This window comes from Lepidochelys olivacea (genome assembly GCF_965140295.1).
Source record: "Lepidochelys olivacea isolate rLepOli2 genome assembly, chromosome: 2".
NCBI lineage: Eukaryota > Metazoa > Chordata > Testudines > Cheloniidae > Lepidochelys > Lepidochelys olivacea.
In genome coordinates this window covers 268,745,629-268,769,708 of record NC_140412.1, presented here as the reverse complement: position 1 = coordinate 268,769,708, position 24,080 = coordinate 268,745,629, and the positions used below count along the sequence as shown (strand labels likewise).

At 54.3% G+C, this 24,080-nt stretch overlaps 2 protein-coding genes across 5 annotated transcripts; both read right to left on the bottom strand.

Moving 5' to 3' along the window:
* Nucleotides 1-937: 937 nt before the first annotated feature.
* LOC311516891 (zinc finger protein 777-like) lies at nucleotides 938-9,619 on the bottom strand. 4 transcript variants are annotated; one of them, XM_084621278.1, is made up of 6 exons: nucleotides 9,148-9,616; nucleotides 8,250-8,386; nucleotides 7,409-7,807; nucleotides 5,685-5,766; nucleotides 4,852-4,965; nucleotides 938-3,334 (listed from the first exon to the last, which is right to left on the bottom strand). In XM_084621278.1, the coding sequence occupies exons 2-6, from the start codon at nucleotides 8,313-8,315 to the stop codon at nucleotides 2,451-2,453; spliced, it is 1,545 nt and encodes a 514-aa protein (XP_084477404.1). In that variant the 5' UTR covers nucleotides 8,316-8,386; nucleotides 9,148-9,616; the 3' UTR covers nucleotides 938-2,450. The 4 variants fall into 4 exon arrangements, with proteins under 4 accessions (XP_084477404.1, XP_084477402.1, XP_084477405.1 ...); XM_084621276.1 differs by having other exon boundaries at nucleotides 5,685-5,811; nucleotides 9,148-9,615; XM_084621279.1 differs by lacking the exon at nucleotides 4,852-4,965 and having other exon boundaries at nucleotides 5,685-5,811; nucleotides 9,148-9,619.
* A 647-nt stretch (nucleotides 9,620-10,266) lies between these two features.
* On the bottom strand, nucleotides 10,267-22,621 carry LOC311515460 (zinc finger protein 783-like). The gene is made up of 6 exons (XM_084618537.1): nucleotides 22,480-22,621; nucleotides 21,272-21,670; nucleotides 19,980-20,106; nucleotides 15,168-15,281; nucleotides 14,622-14,732; nucleotides 10,267-12,658 (listed from the first exon to the last, which is right to left on the bottom strand). The coding sequence occupies exons 1-6, from the start codon at nucleotides 22,501-22,503 to the stop codon at nucleotides 11,748-11,750; spliced, it is 1,686 nt and encodes a 561-aa protein (XP_084474663.1). The 5' UTR covers nucleotides 22,504-22,621; the 3' UTR covers nucleotides 10,267-11,747.
* Nucleotides 22,622-24,080: the final 1,459 nt, after the last annotated feature.

The window sequence follows — 24,080 nt, the reverse complement described above, 5'->3', positions numbered from 1 at the left end:
CCAACCAGCCCTTGGTGTCTGTCCGTGGAGACTGCGAGCCGGACTACTGCAGCGGGCTGGGGGCAAGTCACACTGGATTCAGTCATGAGGCGGATTTTTACCATCCTGTGTGGCCAAAGACAAATCGAGCCCAGACCAGACTCTTGCTGCTACCAACCTGCCCCCCTCCTCCAAATGGCAATGAGAGGCAGGATGGCCCAGTTGCTAGGGCACCAGTCTTAGACTTCAGTGACCTCAGTTCAGTTCCCTGCTATGCCACTGACTTCCTGAGTGACCCTGGGTGAATCACTTAGCCCGTCCCTCAGTTTCCTCAGCTGTAGAGTGGGGGTAATAGCCCTGCCCTACCTCCAAGGCTGTTGTGAGAACCTCATCCCATGGACCTTTCAACCCACCAAGTTCCTCCCTCCTGGGTTTCTGCCCTCATTTCCCCTCCTCTCTCTGATTCATCCCACCCACCTTGGTCCTTCTCAGGTCATGTCCCGCAGGGGCACTCTGCTCTCGTGTGCTTCAGGCAGCATGGGAGCCATGCCCTGCTCAGTGACGCTGAAGCACATGGGGTGGGATCAGTGCCCCTGTGCTGCAACAGGCCAAGCGCTCTACCCCATCTCACTGAAATGGCCTTAGAGAGCGGGTGGGGGAAGGTTACAACGTATATGGGCTTGTGACCCGCAGACTCCTTGGTGCCACCTGGCAGAGGGCACAGGGTTTTGCAGGGATCCCCTAAGTCGGATGTATGCATCAGAGTTCATCGAAGGTCTCTACGCAGAGCCAGTAGCCTACCAGTCATCAGAATCATTGCATGACGTATGTATGGAGAATGGTTAAAGAGAGCTGGCTCTGGACTGAAAATGACCTTCTTAGGGTTTTGGAGGGAACAAGGCAGGTCCCCAGGAGGCGACACACCTTGGAAATGCTCATGTCAGGCAGGAGGTAGCAGACCCCGCTCTCCCCCCAGCCATGTGTGACTGGGCAGCTCACACCACGGGCCGGCTGCACACCGAGCCACAGGCAAAAGGGGAGATTGTGAACATCCTCTCTCGCAGATTGCACACGCTGACACAAACAGCAGTTGACGTCCTGTTATGAATAAAGACAAAGGATGGGACTGGTAGAGGTTGGGGGGCAAGGAAACACCTGGAATCCCTCACCTCGGAGGCAAGCACCTAGTGAGGCTGTAAAATGCTGCCAGGATTGGGGTGCGAGCAATATTCTCGCAGCCGTGGGGGCTCTCGGCAATGAAAAGGCAAGGTCCTACAACACTGGTTATGATTTTACTTTGGCTGGAACCATCTGCTATCACTTGATGCTCTGGGCTTCATTAAATAACCTTATCCTCGATTTCATGATGTACCAATCTAAGTGCTGGGTGGGAAGCGGAGCGGCAAACTGAGGGGCAGCAGGGTGTGGGCTGTTTCTTGGGAAGCAGCAAATCTGTGAATCCTGCAAGTGAGCGGCAGTCCAGGGGCTGGACGCGCCAGGGAGATGCTGCAGGCTCGAGGGGGCCTATCGGTAACCAGCAGAGAGGAAGGGGCCCTGCGAGGCCTAGCTGGGAGGGCTTGTGTTGCCCGCTGGAGTTGGGAAGCTGACCCCTGGCAGGCACAGATCAAGCTTCCCTACGCTAAGGGCAGGGGGTAACAAGGTACCCCAGGGAAGCACCATAGGGTGCTCCAGCCAAACAGCAGGCAGGTGGGAAAATTAACTGCAAGAAGGATCACCACAGGAACGAACTGGAGGAGCCCAGGGAAGGAAGGAATCCCGAGCAAGATTCCCAGAGGATCATGGCTGGGTCGTCCAAGGCCCCTGCTATGAGAATACATGGATCCCGCACAGATTCCCAAGCTCCAATGGGGCAGCAAAGTGTGGGAGCGGAATATCTGAACATTCATGAGCCAGGGGATCCCCAGGCAACACCCACTGAAACCGAGCTGGGTACAGCCCTGCCTGGTGTGGCGTTCCCTAACCCAGGCCATAGGCCGTGGTCCCACATGGTGGGTCAGAACCATTACTGCCAGCTCTTCTCCCTGGGCTGCAGGAGGCCCAGGGCCTGCGGCGGGGACGCCCCTTTCCCTGCTGCCGGGGCCCTTTACCACTCAGTCACAGCAGGACACAGAGGCTGGGACACTGCAGAGAAATCAGTGCCCAGCCCCACATGAACAACTCGGTGGAGGTGGGGCTAGGAAGGCCCCATGTCCCCTTCAAGCTACCCCCCATCGCCTCACCCTTCCCTCCCAGCTAGGCTCTGCCGGCCCTGAGACCAGAACAGGGACCCTCCGCTCCTCCAGGCTGACACTCCTACTTCTCTTAACAAAAGGCTGCATTCAAAATATAGCTTAGTTCCCGTAACAATCGAGTCGCTGCGGTGCCTTAGCTGGAGCTCCCGGGCGTTGCTCTCGGAGGGGGGCAGCCCCCTGTAAGCCCCACGGAGCGTGGATTCTGGCCCTGCTGTTGGTTTACCCCACGTGGCCCGGCCCGGGGTCCAGCACGCCCTGCAGGGGGAAGCCCTTCCCGGTGTGGATGTTCTGGTGGTAATAGAGCGATCGCTTGTAGCGGAAGCTCTTGCCGCACTCGGGGCAGCGATAGGGGCGCTCGCCTGCATGCATGCGCCGGTGCTCTACCAGGTACTGGTTGCGCGTGAAGCTTTTCTCGCACTCGGTGCATTTGTAGGGCCGCTCCCCCGTGTGGATGCGCAGGTGCCGCGTCAGGTTGGAGTGGTGGCTGAAGTACCTACCGCACTGTGTGCAGATGAAGGAGCCTTCGCTCTTCCCCGAGTGGATCCGCTGGTGCAGCACCAGGCTCACCCTCTGCTTGAAGCTCTTCCGGCACTCGGCGCAGGTGTAGGGCCGCTCTCCGGTGTGCGCCAGGTGGTGCTTCCGCAGGCTGGACTTGTGGCAGAAGCTGCGTTCGCACTCGGAGCACTGGTAGGGTTTGCCTCCCGCCTGGGCCCCAGGGTGGGGTCTGGGGCCATGTTTAGGCTGCAGCAGGCAGGCCCCTGCTCCTGCGTGGTCCCTCTGATGCAGGGTGAGATGCTGCCGGCTGTGGAAGCTCTTCCCGCACTCGGCGCATACAAACAGCCTCGCTGCTGCAGGGCTCTGCAGGTGAACAAGCAACGGCTCGAGCTCCTGGGGGTCTGTCCCGCACAGAGACGGCTCCTCCAGGCCGTTTCTGGGCAGGTCCGCTGGCTCCCTCTCCGGGCTGCACAGACTCTCCTCATGGGTTGTTCCCTGCTCCGGACACTGGAAAACCTCCGTTTCCGGCAAAGTCCTTTGTAGCTGCAAGTTCTCCGGCTCCTCTTCAGGGTTCTCCTCCTCCACTTTGACCACCACCTCACTACCTACTGCAATACAAAGAGAAGCCAGGCTGTATTCACTGCATAGGCGGAGGATGGAGGCAACCTCCTGAAACTATGGTGTCCTGGATTCCCAATGCAAGCCCATGGCCGGGCTGGGACTGACCACGGCCAGGGAGCTGAAACCCCTGGTAAAGCGGGGGCAGTTATAAGTGTTCTGCTGATCTAAGGCCTTGTCTGCACAGAGCTCCAGGCAAGTCTCCCACTGCCCCGGTTCAGCGCCATGGGTGCCATCCGCCTTTCGGCACCAGCAGCATCTCAGCCACCCTGTCACTCTTCCAGCGGTGAGTGGGCAGTTTGTACCAGCGCCCCTTGGGAGGGGAGATCTCCCTCCATTGTCAGCGTGCGCACGGCGGGGGTGGGGGGCACAGGTGCAGGGAAATTGCTGACTGCATAACCCAGGGTAGGGGTCCACCATCAGCTGCGCTCTGCAGAACGTCGGCTTTGCTGGGAACAAGTGGCTTTCTCCCCCTGCCGTTAGGATGCAGCCAGCACGCAGAAGGCTGGAGAGCCCCGCCTTGCAGACCACACGGCCGCAGCAAAGGGCCATACGCTGTTACTCGTACCACTGTAGGTCACTGACAGCTGGGAAACGAAGCCAGGCCCCTTTCATAGATCCCAAGACCAGAAGGGACCATTGGAATCACCCAGTTGAACCTTGTGTATCCCACAGGCCAGAGAACAGCCCCAGAATAATTCCTACAGCTGATCTTTTAGAAAATCACCCAACCTTGGTTTAAAAATGATCAGTGGGTGGAGACCCCACCCTGACTGCTGGTAACGCCTTCCAGTGGATCATTACTGTCACCAGCAAAAATGGACACCTTGTTTCCAGTCTGAACTTGTGTAGCTTCAACTTCCAGCCATTGGATCCAGCCCGCTTCTTAACTCCCCTCCAGTGGCCTCTCCACTGGATCCCAGGGTGTGAACTGCCCTCCCTCCCAACCGGAGGTCAACATCAGGGGTTGAAGGAAGCCATTAACACCCTCCTGTGTGGGCCAGGGGCTTGAAATATTGCCTGTCTGCCCCACTGTGATGGGCTCTTTACCCACATGCTAACTCTGCTCCGCTTTCAATCTCCTCCTTCAGCTCTGCACAGTGGCTCCCTTGCCGGTCTGCCTGGCTCTCACTCCCGAGGCCTGCGAGAGTGTGTTCCCTGTTAGTCCCTCTTAGGGGGACCTGACAGCAAGTGTGAAAAATCGAGATAGGGTGGGGGGTAATAGGCTTCTATATAAGAAAAAGCCTCAAATACAGGGACTGTCCCTATAAAATCGGGACATCTGATCACCCTAGTCCCTCTACGCCCCCCTCTCCTGTCCCTCTCTCCTCCCGCCTCCCTCCAGTCTCCCCTCTCTGCCACTGGTTGTCAAGAACGTTCACTCATGGCTTTCCCAGCCCATCTGCTCTGCACACAGTTTCCCCTCCCCACCCCCAGCTCAGTTCAGCACCTTCTCTCTCTCCTACCTCTGGCCAGAAAGCATTTTGTGAGGCTGTCTATAACTCACCCGAGCAGGGCTCCAGAGGGATCTCTCTCCTCTCGGAGTCCTCCCGATCCCTGACACACGGCTCCTCCCCCCGGTCTATCTGGGACAGGATGTCGGGTTTGGAGATGGCGTAGTCTGTTCGTGGAAAGAGATATCGACACTCACCGGCTACCCGGTACACGGAGCGGGAACGGATTTCAAACCAGCTCCCTCTGGTCGCTGATGGCAATGGGATGGGGAAGAGGAATGGAGGCAAACGCGACACCAGCAAAGCTGCTCTCCCCACCCCGATGGGTCCGTGAGGAACCGCAGGGAGTGGAGCCCTGCTTGCTCCATCTGGGCTCAGATCACATGACTGCTCCCCAGCTGGGCTAAAAGCAGAAAGGGCTAGCTGATGGGACAGCTGCCAGGACTCACCTCCACGCAGGGAGGGAATGGCACACGGATCCCCTAGCCCCACTGCAGGGAAGGAACAGACAGAGGAGAGCACCATGTGTATGCTCAGGACCCTCCGGATCAGCAGCTGGGCCAGGCCCATGCCCCACATGTGTGTAATGTGCTCTGGCTGGGGCCCGTTCTCCCCAAGCACCTCTGATGAAGTGGCCAAGCAGCATGTCAGTTGTGAAGGCTGCGGCTTGAGATGCGGGAAGCCTCCTGGACTGACACCAGCATTTAATTCAATCGACCCTCCAGCCCTGTAGCACGTCAAACCTGCCGGTGAAGGACACCGGGCTGCATAAAGGACGTTAAATTCACTTGACTCTTACAGTCCCTCAACAGCCTCCGGAAGGCAGAGACCTGAAAATATCCCTCCCCCAGAGCAAAGGTCACAGGTTTTATGAGAGGATCCTTACCCAGCGAGATCAGGGTCTCGTAATTCCTCTTCATCACGTTCTTGTAAAGCTCCTTCTGCCATTCATCTAAGTTCTCCCACTCCTGCTCGGAGAAATAGACGGAGACGTCATCAAATGTCACTGGGACCTGCAACCACAAGCATTGCATGCTCAGCAGCGGCTGTCAAATCGTAATGGCAGCAGCGGGCGCGGTCACGTGACACTACACACGAGACCAGGGGAGAATATTTAACACACGCGCCACGGAAATGCTTCACAACTTTTCTTCTTCTTCTTCTAAGCACGTTACTGGACAAAGTGCTCAGAACAACTCGCACAGGGAGGAGGAAATAATCATCACATTTCATCCCTTTTTGTCACCTAGGGCTCGATTCTGATACCCTTATTCCTGGTGAATAGGGTATGCACTCAGGTGCTACTCAATGTGAGTAAGGGTGTGACAATCCGGGCCTGTTTCCTCTCCGGAATTCCCTGTCCCCTGCTGGATCTGTCAATGCTCGTCCTCCCACTTGGCCCTACATGAAGAGGTGAAATCACCCTAGGAAGCAACCCTGGCAGTAGGATCCTTGTCACATGGTAAGTGACAGTGAAGAACACACAGCGGTACAGCCCTTCCAGAGGCTTTCACACTTTATCCCTCTCCTTTCATTGGCTGGAGGGTAGGAAGGAGCAGAATGGGGTTAATCAGCTCTGACCAGGGCTTTGCAGTGCCCTCATAGACTGGTTTATATCAGATCTATAGATCACCTGGGTATAACTCCCCTTCTATTACTGGAAGCCCCAGCTGCGCTCAGAGTCCCATTGTGCTGAGTGCTGTATACACACTCAGCCTCCTCCCCACAGAGCTCACAAGGCAGTCATAGGGTTGGAGGGGAAAAAGGCTCCAAAGGAAGGGATTTGCTCCAGGTCACAGACCAGGTAGGTGACAGACCTAAGAACAGACCCCAACTCTCTGGATTCCCAGTCCAGTGCATGCTCTGATATGGTTCAGGATCATTCCCTATTTTTAAAGGGGTGCCCTCAACTTAAAAAAAACCCCACATACTTCCTTCTTAATATGCAACTCTTACGGAGCCCAGAACCGAAAGAGATGAGGTGGGCCTTTTCCTCTCTCTTTTTTGAGCCTGTTTGCTTTGTGCACGACAGCACCTTTGTGTGAGTTGCACTTCTGTCATCTCCCTCGCAAAGCCGGCCAGTTTCCCTGTTGTTTGTGTGGGTCTCCCACACCGCCACGGCTTAAAAGGAAGGAGCGATTTTCAAACCCTCATGAATTGGCCGGGGGATCAAGGGGCGAAGGACAACCTGAAGCCACTTTCAAGTGGTTTCTAGCCATTGATTCTATCCTAGTTATTTGTATCGTGATCGCCCCTAGTGGTCCCAGTCAGGAGCGGAGGTTATAGACCTGGCACTACACAAACATCCCACAGAAGTGATTCTCTGCTCCAGAGAGCTCACTGACCCCGTGGGGGGGAGCTGTGACTGGCGTGTGTAGAACCCAGTGGGAGGAGGAGAGGGGGCTGATGGATGGAATCACAAGGAAACAAGAAGCAGATGCTGCTTCTTAGCCAAAAAACCATCGATCAGTGTAACACCTGTACATCCTGCCTGGGGCTGAGTGGGATGTTACATCTGGCCCTTGCATGTGTGGAGGAGAAATTGACTCAATTACCTCATAATTTCCCTCCATCTTTAATCAGTATGATCTAGCCAGCTGGGATAGTTACCTTGGGCACCTCCCCCTTAGCGCCTGGGGGGAGCCTCAGGATCCAGAAGTTCCTGTTCTTCAGCAGGTTCTCCATGTTCTCCAGCCTCCTCTGCAGCAGCCCATACTCCTGGATCAGAGTTCCCAGCACGGCCCACTTACTCTCCAGCTGGTTCCCAAACTCCACCACCGTCTTCTCACAACCTATCAATTTCTTCTCAGCCGTGCCTGTTCGCCCTTCCAGGTTCATCAACCGGACGGCGTGAGCGTCCACTTTTCTCTCCACGGCTTGGATTGCAGCCACTAGAGTCAGGGAGATCTCCGCAGTTTGCAGCGGGGCTTCCCTCACAGAGGTCCGTCTGGGGACAGCGTGGGGCTGCGAAAGAGCTGAGTGCTGGGACTCCACGTCCCATTCAGGAGCCTGTGCGGGGACATGGAAAAAGGAGTTTGTCAACAGCAGCTCCAGAGAGCAACAGCCGCTCGCACGCTACAAGCTGCTCGATGCTTTCTCAGACCCCATTTTTATTTTTATTGAATGCACACATAAAACCTCCTAGAGAATTAACATGATGTTATGCAGAGGTCAGGTGGAGAAATTAAGCACTCAAAAGTACGAGATTCCAGAAGCTAAGGCTGAAAGATCAACTATCAGGCACATTTCTGCTTTGAAACCTGTTGTTGCCGCAGGGAAGTTGTGCAAACCAGCGGGTGCTGGACTGGGCGACAGCCAGTGGGAGGAGGGGGGTGTCCGCAAGATACACACGTTATTAAAGATGTGGGCTACACCATGGAAAAGTTTCAGACCCCCTGTCTAAAGTGCCCCTGCCGCCCACTTGAGAGACCAGCTGAGTATTTGTAAGCACCTGACAGACCCAGCAAAGTAAGAACTGGAACATTTCCACGCTCTCGAGGCCCAGCAGATCCAGCATCCTTCCTGGGCTTTTCTATTCAGAGCTAACCATTGTGGCAGCCCTGGAGGATCTGGGAAGCTTTCAGCCAGCTGTAACCAATCAGAATTCGTCAGCGGGTCAACTACAAATAAATAAGTTGCTCAGAGTAGGGAAGGAGAATCTCTGGTCAGGCTGCCTTTTATAAAAGCATTGTGGGGAAGGGGTAGCAAAGCCCCCCCTGAGCTGCAGCGACGCCTCCTTGGGCAGCCAAGGGGCGGGCGGTATCCAGGCCGATCCCCAAACACGTGTCAGGGCAGAAGGGGAGGTTTGTATTTTGAAGGGTCTGAAAATCCTCTCTCTGCCCCAGAGCCCAGCCCCGCCCCAAGGGTGCAGGAAGCGCTGCCCTTGTTCCTGTGCCGTTAGAAACCCGCGGTCTGGGCGCCCAGGACCAGAACTATCCCCTTCCCCCGGGGGGGCTCCAGGAAAACCGCCCCGCAGGCTCCCAGCAGGGACAAAGCGCAAAGCCCCCGGGCGGGCAGGCGGAGCAGATGCCCCAGGTTAACCTGCCACCGGGCCCGGTCTCGGTGTCACGGGCCGCCCGCTGCCCGCTGCTCCCCGCCCCGACGTGCGCCCGAGCCCGGCAGGCACCACCCGGCCCCGGGGCCCTCCCCAGAGCGTGCGGCCCCGGGCGGAGCCGAGCCCCGGCGGCAGGAACCGGGTGCGGGGCCCTGCCCCCATCCCCCGGCGCTCAGCCGAGACCGACACCGCGGCTGCCGGGCAGCAAAGCCCCGGTCCCGGCTCCCCGCGGGCCCGGGAGAAGCTCCCGGGGGTCCCCCGCGACAGGCGGTTTCCTGCCCCCCCGGACCCTTACCTGGGCAGCGGCCCGCTCGGCCATGGCCCTTTGTCCCGGCCCGGGGGCGCCCCTCACCGCGGCCCGGGGGCGGCCCTAGGAGCTCCCGCTGGCCGGGCTGGGGGCACCGGGCGAGGCTGCTCCGTGAGCCGGGCGGCTGGATCCGGATCCGAGCCCGAGCCCCGCTCCCGCCGCGGGCTGGGCAGAGTCCCGGCGCCGCCTCGCCACGGGCCGGCCCCGCTGCCGGGCGGAGCAGAGCGAGCGCGGCCCGCAGGGAGGGAGGGAGCCGCGGCCTGGCTGCCGGGGCCGGGAGCGGCGGAGCGGGGCGGCAGCGGCCCCTGCCGGTGGGTGGATCGCGGCGCCGGGCGCCCCGGGGCCTTGTCGGACGCTCTGCGGGTTCGGGTCGGTCCCGTCCCCACGGAAACGCGGCGCTCGGGCCGCACCCGGTTCAGCGGCCTGGAGCTCGGGCCGGGGCGGGTCCCTGCCGCGCCCCGGGCCCGCTGCAAGGCCGCTCCCGCCGTCAGCTCCCTACGGTGCAAGGCCGGGCCGCGGGGCGGAGTAGCCCCCACAGGGGGTGGAAAGCCGGGGCGGGGGCCCCAGCCGACGGGCCCCTCGCGGAGTTCGCTCCCCGGGCCGGCAGGTTCGCTTGGATGCCAATCCCCGGCTGCTGCCTGACACCCAGTGCCGCTCAGGCTCCCAGTCCAACGTCTCCCAGCCCTTCAGCGCTACCAGCCTCCCCCCGGCCAGGAGCAGCTGCCGACCCCTCACCCTGCGGGGAGCACCCCCTACACAGCACTGGCCCGAGCCTCCGCTTAACGCCACACAGATCCAGCTGGGTGCAGTGCTGCATGCAGGGGGGAGATCCCAGAGCCACCCCAGCACCATTGCCATGGGAATCACAGGGGGGTTCCCTTTCTTACGGGCCTGTGACTCTAGATGACATGGGATTGTCTCAGCTTCACCTTCAGGAGACACTGACTAGCAGCAGTGGACGCTTCTTGTGGCCCTCATCTCACACTCGCTGGTGTTTTCCTTAACACCCACTTTCTGAGGCCTGGGCTGACCTGACAGTCACCACTTTCACTTACTAGTAAAGGAAAGGTTCTAATTGTCAGGAAGAGCTTTGAGAAAACACACACACACATCTCCATCATTTATTACTTTGAACACCTGGTGAGGCTGAAACCAACCTCATGATGGGGGGAGGGGGGCATGACATGATTTTTCAATGCTTGGCCATTGACAATATTGTTTTCATTGACTACAAGGGGGAGCTAGTTCAGACCATGCAATTGACAAACTAATTAGGTTGCTAGGAAAGTGCTAGGTAAACTTGCAACTCTTAACAGGTACAGCCAAGCATGCTTCAGCCAGGGGAGCGGGGGAAAAGGGAGAACAAACTATACAGCAGGGAGAGGATGAGACTGGCGGGGAGGTAGGACACAGCTCCAGCCACTGATTCGCCGGACAAGGGCTTCAGAATGGAAACACTGTATTGACAGATTTTGCAAACAAGGTATTACAAAAACACAACCAAGACCAGCAGCTGACATTCCACAGAGAAAGAGACATCTAGTTACAGTCACTCCTTAACACCACTTATTTCTTATGTAATTCAACCAATATTTACAAAAGTCTGAAAATCTTGGGTCAGTTATTTCATACATTTAAATAGCTTAGATCGACTGTGAAATATAGTGCCACATGTTTTATTGTATCTTAGAATAATATCCTAGTTCTGATATAGCATTAACTAAAACCACCCCTCCTAGGATTTAGCATAAGTTGCTCTCACCTGTGTCACTTACCCTTGTGACCAGTAAAATCACCTTCAGGGGCAGTTCACAAGAATGAATTATAGGCACCTTTCCATTGGGCCAAGTCCAAAACAGAGTCTAGAGCCCGCTTGGTGCATAATTTCACCCTCTCAGGGGTGGAATGAGAAGAGTATCTCCACAGTCACATCCTCCCCAGAGTTACTCTCCCACCCGACAGCCTTCATCCATGTCCATCTGCCTCCCTCCCGGTCCCCTCTGCTCCAATCCCCTCTATCTTCCCATTCCAGGACTGGTTCTGCATCCACTTCTTCCAGCTTGGGGTTTTTCTATCCCTTTCCCCACCCCTGCATCACCTCCCCAGCCAAGTTCTTCTCTTCCACTAGATTGACTGGCCTGCTGGCTGGGAATGGTGCCCCCTCCATGCTTCCAGCATTGCAATGAAAGCCTGTGGAAAACAATGACCATGAAAATTGGTATCACTCCTATAAATATGCACCAGAAGCAGGGTAGGTGGGGAAACACCTACAAAATGCTGTCTCCTGCTGGCAACCCGGGGAATAGCTCATTTATTCTCCAGGGGTAAAGTCCACAAGGCCTATTAAGTCCCATGCAACCCACACAGGGTTTAAGTGGTGCACAGGCCTCATGCTGGCCCCCTGCATGGGGTGGATTTCACCCCACTAGTTAGGAAGAGGAACTCCATTTAAACGTCAGTGAAGCAAAGCTTTGTAGCATGGCCACAAGGACGGGCCGTGGCTTCCGTTCATTCGCCGTTGTGATGCACCTCCCATGCTTTCTTTCATTTTAAATGCAACAGCCCCTCAGTCCCCACCCAGGGTGGAGCTACTGTTTATTTTCTTTTTTCACACCGAGGAGGGTGGTCTGGGTTCCCGTCTCCAACTGCTGTGAGCCCTCCAGGGGCTGGGGGTTCCGTGTGTGAATTTTCTGGTGGCAGTTCAGCGACTCCTTGTAGCGGAAGTTCTTCCCACAGACGGGGCACTGGTACGGCGTCTCCCCCGTGTGGACCCGCCAGTGCTTCAGGAGATGATCCCTGCGGATGAAGCTTTTCCCACACTCCGTGCACTGATATGGTCGCTCTCCCGTGTGGATCCGCTGATGTCGGATCGCTTTGGAGAGGTCCCGGAAGTCCTTGCCGCAATACGTACACGTCAGGGGCCCATCGCCCTTCCCCGTGTGAAGCTTCTGGTGTAAGATAAGACTCACCTCCAGACTAAAGCTCTCCCTGCACTGAGTGCACGTATAGGGCCTCTCCACCATGTGGTTTGCCTGGTGTTTTACGAAGCCGTATTTGAGATTGGAGCTTTTCTCTGGCTCAGGGCGCTTAGGGGGTTTTGAACGGACGGGTGCCTGGGTTTTTGGAGGAGTTGTGATTTTGGGTTTCTGTCTAATGTTTTCTCCATGCTCCAGAGAAGTGCAGGCTCCCCCTGATGCATGGATTCTCTGATGTGTGGCAAAAAGCTGTTTGTCTAGGAAGCTTTCCCCACACTCGCAGCATATGTACGGCCCCTCTGCTGCGTGTGCTTCCTCAGAGACATTTTTCATTAAATCTCTTCCACGGCGAGCAGATCGCCTCAGCCCAGTCCCAGGAGGGCTCCTCTGCAGCATCGCTGAGCTGGACTGGCTCTCCTTCGTCAGTTCCTCCTCAGGACTGCAGAAAAGCTCTTCCCAGTCTCCTGGTAACAGGCTAGGAAGATCTAGGTTTGCAGGACCTTCCTCACCACACTGCTGCTCGTCTGCCAGAACAGAGAGAACAGAGACATTCACTTCATCCAGTGGCCTAACAAAAGCCTCATTATGTGCACTGTAAACTCCCTGGGGCACAGACTGTCCTGTTAGGTGTGTGCACGTGCCTAGCACAATGGGGCCATGACCCCCAGCTGGGGCCTACAGACCTTACTGGCATGCAAATAGACCAAAACATTTCTGATTCACAACTGAAGCCTGAATCTATGGCGACAAGGCCCAGCTAGATGGAGATGGCGGGTTTCTCAGGAGATGAAGCACAATAAATCTTGCAGAATATGGCATTTACACTGGAAAAGATACAAAATATTCTTGGGGCAGGGCCCCATCTTTGTTCTATGTTAGAACAGCACCTAGCACAATGGGGTCCTGCTCCGCTTCAATGTTTGGCAGTTATCAAAGACACTGGAAAGAAACACAGAGACAGGACTATTGCAGACTCAGCCATTTTAGGTGAGAGCTGAACACATCCCTGATTTCTGCAGAATTTAAGCTTTGATTTTAAAAGTAGCCACAGGTGGGGCTGGGCTGCCAGCATCACCTATTATTAAAGTTGCCCAACCCTTTCCAGTAGAACACCCTCTTTTCAGTTGTTTAGAACTTTGCCAAATCTTAATGGTTCTAGCTGAAATGTTCCATGCTGCGTATCTGCCTCAGGCTGAATTTTGTGTGTGGGTAAATTTTCAGTCAAAACAGTGCAGCCATTTATGAGAACAAGGCTGGGGAAAATATTTTGGTTTTCAGTGTTAAAATCCTAGCAACCTCTCTTTTTGAGAAGCTCTGGCACTCCTGTGCTTTGGGGCAGGGACTGGAAATTTGGCAGCAAGAGGTGGGTCCTTTGAGCCAGGGAAGTGCTTTTTGATGTTCCTGTGAAAATCACCCAAATCTGGCCAAGTTAGAACCCTCTGAAAATTCTACATTTGCACATGCTCACTAGATTTCTCACAGCTTCACTGGTCAGTTAGTCAAGGAATCTGTCCGTGCTACGCATGCTCCAGACCCTCCTAGCTTGTGTGTGCTGGACTGTGCAAGCAACCATCCCCATAGCGCGACTGAGCGGTGCACAAGCAACCATAACCCTAGCGCTTCCTAACCCATGAGTGCTTCACGTGCAACCTTAATGTACTTCTAACTTGGTTTGTGTGCGTCCCATTACAGGCCAACGTCCCGTTAAACAGGCTTTGCAGGAAACCCCCGCAAAAGTGTGAATTCCACCCTCCTTCACTTCCCTGGGATCCCATCAGCAGAACCCAAGTATGACACAAGGTAGTGCTCAGCTGGACTCTAGATACTTTTAAATACTATTTTATGTGTCCTTGTCTCTCTAGGCTGGATTCTCCACCCTCACACATCAGAGAAGACATACACTGTTCCTGCTTGTAGTCCTGGCTACACCCACTACACACTACCACAGGCTGAAGTCCCCTCCCCCCAGTTCCATTACGGCTCTCCACAGCTTTCCTCTCAAGGCTAGGAGCCTCACTGCTTATCTTCTACCCTGCAGTGCTATTCTACTCTTCTAAATCTCTACTCCCCAAACTTCAGGGATCAGGCAGCCTTGAAACCAAGCAACTCTTGCAGTTCTAGTATCACCCCGCCCCCTCATTCGCTGGTTTCCTACATTTCCTCGGATCCCTCAGCAGACTCTTTCTTCCCTAACACTCTGACCTTGTGTCTGCCTATCACTCCGCGTGCCGCCTCCATCCATGTGAAACTCCTCCCTTTTCCCTCTCTCTTGCCCATCTCTTTTCCACGGAGGCTATGATCCGTCCAAAACTCAGAGCCCATGGCCTCTCTGTTATTGCCCCCTCCCTAACTGCAATCAACCACTCTCAGCTTCCCCACTTTCCTTCTTTGTCCGGGTGCAGACTCAGAGCCTAGATCTACAGAGCGCCATCTCTGTTCCATCTCTGACTACGTAGAGCTCTGTGATGCTCTGTGTCTAAAACTCACATGTGCCAAGGTCCGTAGGGATCCCTCCCTCTTCAGAGACTCCCTGATTCGTGACAGGCGGCTCCTCATATTTAGTCCACAAACTCTCACTGGGAGTAGAAACGGGAGATCCTGTTCACAGGAGAGAGAATTACGTGTTGTTTTACTAACATTCATTAGATGCTATAGAGATGATTTCAGGAGAGATGTCAACATCAGATTAGAACCAGAGGTAGCTAGAAAAGGCTTGACAGGGGGGAGGGATAGCTCAGTGGTTTGAGCATTGGCCTGCTAAACCCAGGGTTGTGAGTTCAATCCTTGAGGGGGACATTTAGGGATGAGATGGGATAGGGGAAATTGGATAATTTAGTTGGGGATTGGTCCCCCTTTGAGCAGGGGGTTGGATGAGATGACCCTGTGAGGTCCCTTCCAACCCTGATATTCTATGATAAGAAAAACATTGACAAAACTCATCAGCAGAGATATGCATGAAAGACTCAGGCAGACTGCCCCAGGTTTCAGCATCTCTCTCATACGGTTTATGAGGAGTTTTAATCTATTACTCACCCAGGCCGGGATCTGCAGGGATTTGTCTTTCCTCAGAGTCACTCTGATCTCCCACACTGGGTTCCTCCCCTCGTTCAATCCGGGACAGAAGGTCGGGTTTGGAAATGGCAGCATCTGCATGTGGAAATGGATATTGGGGGCAGAAACTTTTATTCATACTCACGCAGTGCAGGTCAGAATACACACAGACCCTTAAAATCACTGCCGGCTACCCCCATTTCACTGCTAAGGGTGACGGGAACAGAGGCTAAAGAAGATGCTCTCATACCCACAGTCTGAGCAATCACACTCAACTGCACACGGCTCGCTCTGCCTGGCTCAGGCACCAGGAGCGTTCCCAGGAGTGCTCCCAAGGAACACACCCTGCAGCATGGGGAGGAGAGTAGGAAGATTTTATCTGTGCTTATCTGAACATTTCCTTTCTTGGAGTAACAAGGTTACCAGATTCATTACAACAAGTACTAGAGCCTGCTTGCAGCTTGGGGGCAGAACCAGCCTGGTCAGACACTGACGGCAGGGGAACGCCCTGCACCATGAAATTCCCTCCAATTGAGGTAACTTCCACAGCCAGGATAATTTCATTCTATTTTTCTAAATTACAGACTGTGTTAATTATACTTTGGGGAAAAGGCACAATGATTTCTCCTACTGCAGAACATGGTAAATTCCACCTAACAACAAACCCGAATCCCTGGAGGTCAATTTCCAGCTCTATTCTGGAGGATGCATTTGTCTCCAGGGGGTGTGGGAGGATCTGTGGACCTCATTACTCAAAGAATCGCTCAATCTATGAGTTTCCTTTCAAGGCCAGAAAGGACCACATTGATCATCCAGTCTGAACCCCCTGGATAACACAGGCCAGCGAGCTTCCCCTAAATAATCCCGAGAGGAGAGCTTTTAGAAAATATCCAAACCCAATTTAAAAATTGCCAGTGATGGAGAATCCACCATGACCCTTGGTAAATTGTTCCAGTGGTTAATTAAGCACAATATTTAATAATTTGTCCATTATTAAATATTGTCCCCCATGTAGATAATTTTTTCCCCATGTAGATACTTAGACTGTAACCAAGTCACCCCTTATCCTTTTCTTTCTTAAGCTAAATAGATAGGAGTTCCTTGAGTCTACCACTCTCAGGCAGGTTTTCTAATCCTTTAATTGTTCTCGTGGCTCTTCTCTGACCCCTCTCTAATTTATCAACATCCCTCTTGAACAGTGGGCACCAGAACTGGCCCCCAGGATTCCAGCAGCATTGCACCAGCGCCAAACCAAGAAGGAAATAACTCACGATTCCCCAGCTTATGCATCCCAGGAAACCTACGTGAAAGATGTGACTGTCACTATTCCCCACCCAGGGGGGAGTCCTTAGGCCATGCAATGTGTAGACTGAAAAGGGCCATACTTGCACTACTGTTCACCCACGTCAGCACTGCTTGTGAAAGCGCGGGGGGCACTTTGAGCGTCAGATGGCAGTTTATATTTGTTTATTTTGGTTGGATGATGTCACCTGAGAGCTTTCATGCCCAAGCAGGGGCTGAAATGACCCCTGCCTGGTCTTGGCTGCCTGGGAAGGGCCTGGAGAGTGAGAAGTCCATTCTTCCAGGTAAAAATCTCCCCCGGTGAGAAACACTGCATCGCCTACCACCAGGGGAAATAACCACACTTGTCCTCGTAGCGATACCAGGGGAAATTGACTTGTGCACAATAAGAAAACTTATGGCCTTAGAAAATGGAGGCTGAGGGCAGGTAGAAACCAAGAAATGATGGGCCAAGAGGCACGTTCCTGCCTCCTGATTCTTCCACAGCCAGGCTGCTGTCCCTCTCCTCACTCCACAACCATCTTCTGGGGAGCAGCAGGGAGGTGGTGAAGCATGGGACCAGCAACACAAGCTGGGAACAATACCCAAGACGTCAGCAGCAGTTGGGGACGACAGCCCAATGCTTTCTTAGTCTTTCAGGAGAGGCAAGAAATCCCTGTCCTCCATTACACCTTCCCAAGGTGCATGAGGCTATATACAGCTATAGTTTGTCTGGGGAAGCTGCAGACCCAGCCTGCGAAACTCCACAATACTCCATTCACTCTGGCCAGGAAGAGTCTATCCTGTTTTGCTTTTTACTATTTGATTATTTCCTCTGCTTTAGGCTGCTGGCCTTCCTCTCCTAAGCAGGGAGAATTCCCCTTGTAGAGGAGCATGTGTGCACATGCGTGCACATGCACCTAGAGGAATCAGTATATTTCCACAGCCTGGTGGTTTCTGCATCACTGTGCCCTGCTGCATGCTGGGAAGGTGAGTGTGGAAAACAGCGCTCATTTTATTTATTTATTTTCCCCTTCAGAAATAGGTCCCCATAGGGCTGCTTCATGGATAGGTCCCCATAGGGCTGCTTCAGAGGGAGGCATACAACTGGGCTCAGATTGCTCTGAAAATATTGCCAGTGACCGGTGATCTCCCTGTCCGCAGAGGCTAGGCTTCCTTATCTCCCCTTCCCCACATGTCTCTTGAGTCTCTCAAGGAAGGTACTGGCCTGGGGCTCAAGGATGGGCTTCCCAGAAGTTCTACTGCTCTCTGTGGCATGGAATCCACAAGGGCAAGTTAGGTCTCGGTTTACTTTGGAAATGTCAGTCTGGGATATAAGTGAGGCTCCAGGCAGGGGCGGCGGAGGGGCTTTATAGATATGACAACAGGGGGAAAGCTGGGCCGGGAGCCCCTTTCCTGCACTCTCTGGTGTTGGCAGCATCTGTTGCTGTGTCAATTCCCTCCATGCACAACCCGTGAGGAAGTGGAGCGGGAGGTGGCGCAATCAGAGGCATGGCTGCTGGCGTAGGCTGTGGGGATGATGGCAGCATGATCTCCATGCTGGTTCACTGCCCTTCTAGCTCCATCCTCTTCACATAAATGGGGCACCTGCTTGCCATTGCCTTGTCAGCTCTTTCCAATCCTAGCTGCCACCTCTCCTGTCTGCGGAAGCTGGGCCCAAGGTGACCCCACCCAGACTGGCTGTGAGCAAACTGCACTCCGCACACAGCACCAGCTCAGCACCCAGCAAGACGCTCAGTAATGAAGTGAAGCAGGAGACAGACCTTTCCTTTTGCCTCTAGCTGTTCTCAGCCTAGCTCCGTCCCTGAAGCCTGGAAGGACGGCAGCCACTGCAAATGCCTCCAAATGGGAAGCAGAGCTAAGGGAACCAACTCCTTCAAAATCCAATGCTGCCCTGGGAAGCAGACAAAATACGGAGCCCAGCTGTGAGGCTGAACATTTGAAATGAAGCCTGGAGTTCTCTCAGCAATGCTGTTCAGCAGGGACGGCTGGGGGATGCCAGGCTGCTGGGGAGGCAGAAAACTGGAGGGACCTACAGAGGATTATTGCCAGTGACTGACAGACTAGTTCTGACTCCAGGAGGCAAGCAGACTGAAGTACCCATTTTAATGGATTTGGACCTTAGCACGAAGATGACACGTAAATTCCCCTCTCTCCATTCAGAGCACCCCTCTTCTACCTGTGCCCCAGCTCTGTGATAACTGTTGTCCGTCTCCACTCCAGTATCCAGCATTCACACCAAGTTCTGGACTGCCTGTCAAGCTGAGGCCTGGTCTACACTACAGAGTTAGGTTGATGTAAGCTACCTTACATCAACCTAACTATGTAAGTGTCTACACTAGAATGGTGCTCCCACCAATGTAAGTCGCCCACGACATCCACCTAAAAACTCCACCTCTGCGAGAGGCGAAGCACTTAGGTCAATGTAGTTCGGGCGACACATTGTCTGTGTTACTTACATCGCCTGTTGGTTGACAGCCCAGAGTCTCCCTGCTACCTCCCGGGGAGGGATTGGGGGGGCGAGGGGAAGAGCGCCTGTACCCAGCTGCCACCCAGGCTCAGACTCTCCCCCCTTCCCCCCCCATCCCAATCCCTGACTGGGAGGTGGCTGGGATTGGGCTCTCCTCACCCCTAACCCAATCCCTCACTGGGAGGCGGCAGCAGGGTTCCTGGCTGTCAGTCCTGGCAACAGGGCTCAAAGTGGGAGCCCCACCCCACCCTGGGGCTAACAGTCTGAGCTGTGAGTCCAGCAGTGGGCTCCATCTCACAGGTGGGAGCCTACCAGCATGAACTTGACATTCTTGTCAGTTTCATAGCTGCTATTATTTCACATTTTGTCTGGGCTCTGGCTGTCAGCCCCAGAGCTGGGGGTCTCTAGCTGTGAGCCCTGCTGTGGGCTGACCCCCTGAGCCAGAGAGGAAATGTGACATAGCAGCAGCTGTGAAACTGACATGACTATCAATTTCACTGCTGGTAGGCTCCCTGCTATGAAACTGAGCCCAGCCTCAGGCCTGGGTGGGGGAGCTCTAGCTATGAGCCCTGCATGGCTGTCAGTGCCCCACAACGCTCCACTTCAGTCAGTGCAACATTCCTGGCGAGGACACACACCACCGGTAGAAGGAGGGCAGTGTGGACAGCAACAGCTGATTTCATTACTGCGGTGGCTGTAAATCGACCTAACTTAAGTGGACCTAATTTTGTAGTGTACACAAGCCCTGAGCAAGGTGCGCTAATTGTGCGGGTTCTTTTGTGATGGACACACCCATCCACTGACTGTCACTAGGTACTCATAGTGCAGCCTAGATAATTAACTGAACACCCCGCTATTGCGTCAAAGTCTCCATATCCCATTATCAGACCCCCTCCAAGACATCCAGACCCCTGATCCACCAGGGTGCAATGGAGCTTGCGTAAGTCAGACCCTGGGGAAATCTGGCACTTCAGAGACCACACAGCTTCGAAGAGAGGAACAAAAGCCCAGCCAGTCTTTACCCAGCGAGATCACAGCCTCGTAGTTGCCCTTCATGATGTGCCTGTAAAGCTCCTTCTGCCATTCGTCCAAGCTCTTCCACTCCTGCTCAGAGAAATTAAACGAGTTGTTGTTGAAAGTCACTGGGACCTGCAATTACAAGGATGATACACTCAGCACCTTCTGCTCCCTGTCTACATACTACCCCTTGTTTCCTCCAACACCCCATTCTGCCCTGTCTTCTCCCTCCCAGTGCTCCCTCTGTCACCGTATTCTCTTCTGGATTTTGTTGTTCCTCCCCATTCCCATCTGCTGCTCCCCAAGATTGGGCTTGGCTCCCATCAGCTGTACACAGCTGAAATCCATTCCCCACTGAAGTCTGTGACAAAACTCCCATTGACTTCACTGGGGCCAGGATTTCACCTCATCTAGTCCTTGCCTCTTCCTACAGCAAAAGCCTTCTGTATGATTTCCATCGCAGACCCTTTGGACAGCCTGCTGCATGCTTCATCCTTTAGTTGCGTCTATTGCAATTGACTCTTGATCCTGTAAAGGGAGGGACATGAGCAGACCCTGGTACTTGTGCAGAGCCCCCCGAACTGCACGAGACTCTGCAGGAGCAAACGGTCAGCCCACACAGATCTGACTGCAGGATCGGTGACTCAGACTGTAAGTCGCTCAGAGCAGCAGCACGTCTTACCTATGCGTTATCAAATGCCAAGCGTACACCAGACACTATATAGGCTGAGCTGCCTTGGGCACTTTGACCAATCAGTATCCAAAAAAAGATGCTTTAGTTGCAAAGCCCTGTTCCAATTGGCTGAGTTGGCTTCTCTGGGGATGTCACACCCTGCATTTAAATCTCCCATTAAACACAGCTCTGCCGTTGCCAGCCACACTGTTACATTTACATTAGAATTCTCCAAACAACCAAATATATGAGTGAGATGGGCACGGAAGAAACACTGCTGATTTTATCTCAGTGGTTGGTTGGTTAGTTAGCCTGTTCCCTTTCTCAAATTGTTTGTCACGCGATTAGTGAAAGCCTCCCCCCTTCACCTTAGCCTGAGCTAAGAGGTCAAATTTCCAAAGGAAGCAATGTTAGAAGCAGAATCCATATACCTTGGAAACAATGGGACAAAGGGAAGCTGCAGAGCAGGCGAGCAGCAAGAATGGGGATAGGAACACCCACAGTACGACTCCCTTTAAAACAAATATACTTGTGCAGAACATTCTGAGTGTATGAAAAGCCCCTTCAGTGTCTGGTAGGGGGTCTGGCTTTACATCCCCTCAGCACTAGCTGGGACCTTGTTACCTTGGGGACTTCTCCATTAGCACCAGGGGGGAGTCTCAGGATCCAGAAGTTCCTGTTCTTCAGCAGGTTCTCCATGTTCTCCAGCCTCCTCTGCAGTTGCCCATACTCCTGGATCAGAGTTCCCAGCGCAGTCCACTTACTCTCCAGCTGATTCCCGAACTCCACTGCCGTCTTCTCACAACCGACTAGTTTTGTTTCTGCCATCCTCATTCTTCCCTCCAGATTCATCAGTTGTGCTGCCTGAACCTCAACCTTCCTGTCCACAGCTTGGATTTCAGCCACGACGGTAAGGGAAATCTCTGCCGTCTGAAGATCTGTTTCTTCCATAGAAGTTGTTTCGGGGACAGCAAGAGGCTGTTCAAGTGACAGGTCCTGGGACTCCATGTCCCATTCAAGAGCCTGTTTGCAATGACAGATATTGGAAAGGAGGGGGTCACATTCTCACATAGCAGAGTCAGTCGAAGAGAGAAACGACAAAAGAGCCACATGCCACAGCCAGCTGAGAGCTTTCCGAGTCTGGATCTTTACTACTACAGGGTCACAATGAGAATGTGAAACTTGAAATCCAACCAAACATGCATTAAGAGTAATTTCAGCTCCTCTCTCTGTCCCTGCAACCCCACCAATGTTTGTGTTTTTCCAGCTGTATTTTTGATTTTCTCTCTCTCCCCACCCTGGTGCTGTGTGAAAGCCTCCCCATCCCCAGCAATAGGGGAAACAGACCACCCGCCCAGAGAAAACAGCGAAACTGAGTATACACAAAGGGCTGTCAAATGCACAAGGCAAATAACTGGGGGAGAAAAAAAATACCATCCATTTTCCCCTTCTCTAATCAGTGACTTGTAAGAACATTTAGCATCACATGTAACAACAGCCGGTAAGAGCTTTTCAGGCAGATGGCTCTTTCCGTTGATGGAGCCTTCTGCCCTAGAGGTTTCTCCGCCACAGCAAGTCTCTCTGGGCTACAAAGGCGGTGGGAGCAGCCCTAGTCACAGCACTTGCTGCCATAGAAACACACAAGGCGGGAGGGGAGGGGGGGACCGGCTCTTGCAGCTTGAAAAGCGGCAAAGCTCCATTCCCCGCTCCCTGAACCAGGGACCCCCCCGCAGCCCCTTGGGCCTGGGCAGGGAAACCCAGGGCTCCCCTGGGGCCGGCTCCCCGGGCCCAGGGGGAGGATGCCGCCCCCCAGGGCGGTGCCGGCCCCTTACCTGCTCGGGCGCCCACTCAGCCATGGCCCTGGGTTGGGAGCGTCGAGCCGGAGCCTGCCGGGGAGCGGGGCCGAGCGCAGCGACGGCTCTGGGCTGGGCAGAGTCCCAGCACCTCCTCAATAGGGGCTGGGCACGGCGGCCATGCTGGGGGAGCAGTGCATGCTGGGAGTCCGGCTCGCCGGCCGCGGGGCCCGAGCGCCAGCAGCGCCCCCTGCAGGGGGGAGGGCCAAACGGCACCTAAGGGTTTGCAAGGGAGGGTGTCAAGCCCAACTAGAAACCCGGGGTCGCGTCAGCTCTGTGGGCGCTGGCCCAGTGCTCAGCCTGGCTGCGGCCGGCAGGCGCTTAGCAGCGGGGGTGCACTGTGGCATCGGCAGGGTGCCCCCGTCGATTGCATTTGCGTTAACTTTTGCGTTGCCCAGCTCCGAAACAGTTGTATCCTTGCAACCTGAGCGTCGTGCTAGGGCAGCGTCAGTATTTAACACGCTGGCGGGTGTCTGCCCAAGGATGGCATCCGTCCGTTCAGCTGTGTGTCATTGACGCACTACTGCGAACAGCTAACGGGGAGTCTCCTTTCAGGCCAGTGGCAGGGGACTGGTTTTGGGACACACATCGCGGCCACATTTGCCTAGCTTGGTGCGTGACATTTCTCAGAGGAGAGAAAGTCAGGGGTGTGGTGAAAGAGCCCAGCCTTCCACACTATTGCTGAGGGTGGAAGAGTGTGAAGCAGCTGGTGGGTGGGAGTTTGGCAGCGGGGGTAGGGTAGGGGCTCCAGACGGTCTTAATAGTGAGAGGTGTTCAACTGGGGAAGCTGATGGCTGGGGGCTGGCAGGCATCAGGGGGTACCTGGGAGTTCAAGGTTGGGGGTGTCTGGGGCAGTTGGAAATGAGGGGCAGGTTGGTAGATGGGGGTGCTGTATGATTGAAGTCTGGGGTATCTGGAGCAGTTCAGGTGAAAGGGCAGCTACCTGAGAGGAGTGAGGGGCACCCCAGGGGGTGTTTCTTGGGCAGCTGCACAGGGGGGGCAGGAGCTAGCTTGGAGGGATGCCATGTTTAAGAAGGATGAATTCAAACTGGAACAGGTACAGAGAAGGGCTACTAGGATGAGCCGAGGAACGGAAAACCTGTCTTATGAAGGAGACTCAAGGAACTTGGCTTGTTTAACCTAACCAAAAGAAGGCTGAGGGAAGATACGATTACTCTCTATAAATATATCAGAGGGATAAATACCAGGGAGGGAGAGGAATTATTTAAGCTCAGTATCAATGTGGACACAAGAACAAATGGATATAAACTGGCCAATGGGAAGTTTAGACTTGAAATTAGATGAAGGTTTCTAACCATCAGAGTGAAGTTCTGGGACAGCCTTCCAAGGGGAGCAGTGGGGGAACAAGACCTATCTGGCTTCAAGACTAAGCTTGATACGTTTATGGAGGGGATGGTATGATGGGATAGCCTAATTTTGGCAATTAATTGATCTTTGACTATTAGCTGTAAATATGCCCAATGGCCTGTGATGGGACGTTAGATGGGGTGGGATTTGACTTACTACAGAGAATTCTTTTCTGGGTGTCTGGCTGGTGAGTTTTGCCCACATGCTCTGGG

Coding starts and splice junctions, on each gene's coding strand:
- LOC311516891 (XM_084621276.1), bottom strand. CDS start 8,315: ATGCTGGATCTGCTGGGCCTCGAGAGCGTGGAAATGTTCCAGTTCTTA. Junction 5,812..7,408: donor CTAAGGGGGAGGTGCCCAAG/GTAACTATCCCA, acceptor TTGTGGTTGCAG/GTCCCAGTGACATTTGATGA. Junction 4,966..5,684: donor CGAGACCCTGATCTCGCTGG/GTAAGGATCCTC, acceptor TTCCACGAACAG/ACTACGCCATCTCCAAACCC.
- LOC311515460 (XM_084618537.1), bottom strand. CDS start 22,503: ATGGCTGAGTGGGCGCCCGAGCAG. Junction 14,733..15,167: donor CCCTGCAGATCCCGGCCTGG/GTGAGTAATAGA, acceptor TCCTGTGAACAG/GATCTCCCGTTTCTACTCCC. Junction 12,659..14,621: donor CCCTACGGACCTTGGCACAT/GTGAGTTTTAGA, acceptor CTGTTCTGGCAG/ACGAGCAGCAGTGTGGTGAG.